At 44.0% G+C, this 5,648-nt stretch overlaps 1 protein-coding gene across 1 annotated transcript; it reads left to right on the top strand.

The window, feature by feature from the left end:
* The first annotated feature begins 343 nt into the window (after positions 1–343).
* On the top strand, positions 344–4,183 carry LOC127019950 (2-oxoglutarate receptor 1-like). Its single transcript, XM_050902688.1, has 2 exons — positions 344–379; positions 3,137–4,183. The coding sequence occupies exons 1-2, from the start codon at positions 344–346 to the stop codon at positions 4,181–4,183; spliced, it is 1,083 nt and encodes a 360-aa protein (XP_050758645.1).
* Positions 4,184–5,648: the final 1,465 nt, after the last annotated feature.

Below are 5,648 nucleotides of genomic sequence, written 5' to 3'. Positions count from 1 at the left end.
GTCCCAACCGATTTTGCAAGTGACACAGGGCAGGTCCCTACAGCCCGTGCAGGCAGCAGAGGCCAGACGGGAGGACAGCTGACACCAGCACGGCCCCACCACTGGGGACGTGACAGCTAGCCCGCAGGTAGGCGAGAGGGGTCAGAGCTGCTCTCGCTCAGCACCATGGAGCCCACATCGCCTTCGCCTGGCAGAGACCTGGGAACAGAGGCAGAGCATTCCCGCAACCTGCCCGATAGCCTGGGTGGGTTGCTACGGCTTTCACAGACAGTCTCACTGCACAAGGCTGTGGAATTTAAAAGCAAACTCTGCCAGCTGGAGTAGGGTATTTAAGGAACCAGATATGAAGAGGAGAGAAGACACCACCAAGGATTTACAGGTAAAAAGCGTATCTTGATTTAAAGGTGTGAACTTAGAGGCAGGGCGAAGTGGAGAGAGATGAGCAAAGGGTTACAGGATGATGGAAGCATGGAACAAATTAAACTTGTCTGGGACGCATCCAATACTCAAGTTAAATCCACATACTCTTTCTGCATGGAGATACCTCCCTGAATTATAAAGGGCAAGGGAGGGAGGGCTCACATCTTCATCCCTAAATATATCATTTGTGTCTCAAATCTGAGCCAGTGGAAGAGTCGAACATTGCGAGCCAAATCCTATTTAATTTATTCAGCAACACATCTGTGTGAAATATAGTCCAATTACAGACATTAGGTTACTTTGCCATGGCTGCAGCCATTTGGCTTTTATTTCCAGCAGGCTCTAATTAAATTATCACAATGCAGGAGCAGACAAGTTTCCCTTATACGTGACTGCAATTAAAGACATGCAATCACAACATTTTTTAAAGTGACTCCAATCAATTGGTTACAGTAAAGAATACCATGTAATAGAGCAGTGACTCCACCGTTAAGACTGAAAGAGGGTTTCTATTTCAATAATCTAGTTCTCTTTTATTACAAGTTCTGCTCTTGGATAATTTATTTAAAGTTCATTATGTGTCTACAGCATATATCATTTGCCCTCAGCTTGGGCTGCAGAAGTCCCATTATGGCCAATTACTTAGTGTGATAAAATCTGCCACAGTACAAACTGTTCCTTAATTAGATTTAAGTTTTGTCTAAATTCTATTTGTAATTCAGACAGCAAAATAGTAAGGCCAACAGCAAAGACTTGCTGTCTCCTTTCTTTGGTCCCTGTGGTAACCTGTTAAGTTGGATGTAATCTTAGGGCCGTTCAGAATGAGAGCCCACACCCATGTGCTTTTCTTGCAGTACTTGTCCCCATTTTGCATTTCCATAAGCAGTGCAGGGCTTGGGGGGTGGCCCAACTGTGAGGGAGTTCCTCGACCCGAATCCAGCCCTATCAGATACCTCACTGATAGCAAAGAGGATGGCTCTGAAAGCACCTGAGAGCGTGTGGCTGTCAGTAGGGACTGCAGCGGCTGAGTGCCACTGCCGCGCTCTTCGGCGATCGTAGGTATTTGCTCTCCAGCCCCTATAGGTTTGCTGCAGCAGCACGCTGGTTGGTGGAAAAAAAGCTGCTGACAAAATAATAGTCCTACAAAACCACGAAGAAAGTGATGCAGGGAGCAGCACCTAGCTGTGCCCTTCAGCTCACTTAATAGCTGTGCACTGTAAACACCACGGTGTGCACAGCCCTGGTGCTTCCAGCAGCAGACAGCACACCGCAGTCTGCTACTGCAGGATGGTGCTTTTGCTATTAGCCTGCTTAACTATTAGCCATACCAGAGGCTTCCAGTTTATTTGGGGATGATGGTATTGCTGCATTACTTCTTAAGTGAATTAGAGCCACTGGATTTATCCAAACCATCCCCTGCACCATCCCCAGCCATGAGAAGAGGTTTGAAGCTGTCTTGCTCTTTAAAAACAAATGCCAGTGTTTGGCATGCATCTCCTCAAGCTCCAGCTTCAGTTTTCAAAGTGTTTTAAATATGTTCGAACCACATGTTCTACACAAATTTGAATTCAAATCCTGCAACCTGTCTCTGTGAGATCTCACAGTGAGTGAGGGTAGAAGCTACATCAAGAAAATTCAGAGTGGAACAAGAAATAGAAGCAGTGATTCAGTAGGTTCCATTTTAGCAGATCCAGGCTACAGTAATCTGAGGACAGGCATCATCCTGTAAGAAGTTGCATTCCTCTGGAAAAAATTACGCTAGAGATTTATTCATTTTTTTCCATCAAAACATTTACTCCACTTTAAAAGAAAGAAGGCATTCACACAAATGCACTTACTGGATGCCATGTTAGCAGTTATTTGCCATGTGCTTCAGTGGCCCCGTGTTTTCTGTTATAGAGACTATATACCAGGCTATCTTTACTTCCCTTCAATCCTGCTCAAGCCCCATATTGTATCTTGCAAATGGCTGCTTTGCAAAGTTGGATGAATTTATTCTGATGTTTCACAAAACTTCTATCTAAGACTAATGTCAAAGCACAACACCATTTAAAAATTTTACAGGGATAGAAATTTACATAGCAGCTAATGACAAGCCTAAAAATAACCTATTTCTTTGCAACATCAATCTTGTTAATGAACTAAAATTACAAAATATTCCTCTATCAGTTGTTTCCAAGGAGCACAGAGAAAAATGTTAACCAACTCCAGCATCAAAAAGAATATGAAAACATTTCAACATCCACCCTGTTTTCCACTTAATTAACAAGGCTGCAAATAGCTTTTATGGAGCACTTATGTTCTGGACATTCCTCTCTATACTTTTGGTCAGTAGCACAACATGACTAGTCTGTCCTGCTCCACTTGACCCCTAATGAGAGCAGAAAGTGAACGTTATATACCAGGGGACACACATCACACACTGTGGGGCTAGGAATCCCTTATATTACAGCTTCATTGTGCCTGTGCAGACCCTTCCCTGAAAATATGTATTTTAAAATAAAATTGCATCTATCTCTATATAGATATGATAAAAGGCCTCTAGATCAGGATCAGTTCTCATCAAAGCAGCAAGGCCTTTCCTTATTCAATAAAGGCACTTTAATAGTGGCATGGATGGGAACTTGCAAGGAAAGATCTGGTTATAGTTGTTTTTAACGGGCTACAAGAAGGTCTTATCTGTCAGTGAACACTAAACATTTCTCCTTTCCTTAAGTGCTCAGGAAAAAACACGAACACAACAAAGGACGACTTAGCCAACCCCACCACCTGGCAGGACACTGAAGGTGATTTTCCCAACTGCATTGATATGGAAGTCAGTCTGAAGACTTTGTACCTCCCCATCATGTATAGCATCATCTTTCTGGTGGGCTTCCTAGGAAACGTCATTGCGATTTGTGTTTACAGCTGCAAGATGAGGCCTTGGAAGAGCAGCACCATAATCATGCTGAACCTGGCACTGACAGACCTGCTCTACCTCACCAGCCTTCCCTTCGTGATACACTACTATGCCAGCGGGGAGCACTGGATCTTTGGTGAATTCATGCGAAAGTTCATCCACTTCGGCTTCCACTTCAACTTGTGCAGCAGCATCCTCTTCCTCACCTGCTTCAGCACCTTCCGCTACGTGGTGATTGTCCACCCTATGAAGTTCTTCCACATCCAGAGGAAGTGGTGGACAGCGGTGGCTTGCGCAGCCGTTTGGGTGATCTCACTGGCAGCTGGCAGCCCTGTCAACTTCTTGATCTCCTCAAAAGAGGCACAAAACAGATCCTTATGCCTCGACATTACTAGCTCTGAAAACGTGGGCACAATCAGGTGGTATAACTGGCTGCTGACTGGCCTGGCCACCTTGTTGCCCTTGCTGACAGTGACTCTGTGCTACGTGCTCATTATTTGCACCTTGGCTACCGGGCCCCACACATGGGCTTGCTACAAACAGAAGGCTTGCAGACTCACTGTTGTCCTCTTGGTGGTCTTCTACGTGTGCTTCCTCCCCTTCCACGTCTTTTGGGTGCCTCGGGTTGAATTACAGTTGTGTCCAGTCAGCTGTCATATGGAGAAGCAGATCCGCTCCACCTGTACCATCTCTCGGCCACTGGCTGCACTCAACACATGTGGCAACCTACTACTTTATGTTGTGATTGGAGGTAACTTCCAGCAGGCCATGCTCTCTCTTTCAAGGTGTAAGTGGAGCAAATACATCCAGCAGCCCAGGATCAACAATTACATGACCAAGTCAGAAATCGCATTAAAGTTATGAAGGAATCCCTTGAAGAAAATCCCAGCAAACCCAGGATGGCTTTGGTGCTGTAAGCTCCTGCAAAGGCAGGTGTGTTGATATGGTAGCAAGAATTGCAGCTGGCTTCACCCTCTCCCTGCAGGAGAGCACTTGTCAAAAAGCTGTCTCGGGAGCAGGTTTATATATACCTCTCTTAGCAACCAAAGAAAGAGGATTGAAAAGAAAAGATTGTATGCCACCTCGAAGGTGAAATTTAAAACCACCCAACCAGACTGTTTCCAAAAACGCAGGGTTCTCTCACTCCGGGCTTTGTGGTTGATTACAGAAACACGGAGAGCTTAGTCTGGACATGAGAACAACTTCCACTGATTTCAGTGTTGTCACTGATGTAGTGCTTTATTATAGCCCGAGCGAAATGCAGCAGATATTGTCACGGTTGCTGAAACCACTGAATTACATACTTAGAAAGCACCTAGATAAATCAGATGTTCTCAAATTAGGTGGACATGGTGAACTTCAGCATAGGGCACTGAGGAACTGAATGGTGAAATCTCAGGGCTGGGCAAGGGGAGGATCAGAGGAGTACCAGAGGAGGACGTACATGGTGAATACAGGGAGATATAAATATATACAAGGAGATATATATACATATATATAAGTGTATAGATATATGGAAAAAATGGAAGAACAAGGAATTAACAGTCACGTTAATGTCCATCTCAGAAAAATACTGAAACAGACAATCAGATGATAAGTCTACAGAAGATGAATACAGGTGAGTACCAGCCAGTATGGATCTATCAGCTATGTACAATCCCAGATCATTCTGATTTCCTACTACAACAAATTAACAGGCTCGTACATGAAGGAAAAGATGAGATCATATATCTTGACTCCAGAAGAAGTTTTGACGCTGTCTGACATGACACTCTTGTGTGTAAGCTAAGGAAACAGTCTGGAGGAAGCTCTTTTTGCTGGTTACAAAGTTGTGCTCAGAGTGGAGATATTAGTGATTTAGTATCAGAGTAGGGGGAGCCAGTGAGTGGGGATTTGACCAGTCTGTCCTGGGTTTAGGGATATTTAGTGTTTTCATTAACAAATTGAATGATGAAATAAAGTCTGGTTATTATATTTGCAGATGACATGAAGCTGAGACGAAAAAATTAAGTTGACAAATTGCAACTATGGTCTGAAAAAACACAGGATACTATTAGACAGTGACAGGTGCAAAGTTCTATGTTTAAGTAGAAATAATGAACTGTGCAAACACAAAAGGAGAAAAAAAACCAACCTATTTAGTTAGCAGTTCGGCAGAGAATGATCTGCGGTAACTGTGAATCACAGGCTGGACAGGAGCCGACAGTTTCAGTGGGCTGAGTGTCTGCTGTGGCAAAAAGGGCAGATGCAATGCTGTGATGTATAAATAAGTATATAATGTGCGAGATTTGTGTAGCAGCCCTTACACCCTTTGCAGCGTTGTTACCCT

This window comes from Gymnogyps californianus, chromosome 1 (genome assembly GCF_018139145.2).
Source record: "Gymnogyps californianus isolate 813 chromosome 1, ASM1813914v2, whole genome shotgun sequence".
Classification (NCBI taxonomy): Eukaryota; Metazoa; Chordata; class Aves; order Accipitriformes; family Cathartidae; genus Gymnogyps; species Gymnogyps californianus.
This window is presented reverse-complemented; position numbering and strand designations above follow the sequence as displayed.

Excerpts from the sequence above, each read along its gene's own strand:
- LOC127019950 (XM_050902688.1), top strand. The coding sequence starts at position 344 with ATGAAGAGGAGAGAAGACACCACCAAGGATTTACAG. Across the intron at positions 380-3,136 it reads ACACCACCAAGGATTTACAG|TGCTCAGGAAAAAACACGAA; the intron begins GTAAAAAGCGTA and ends CCTTTCCTTAAG.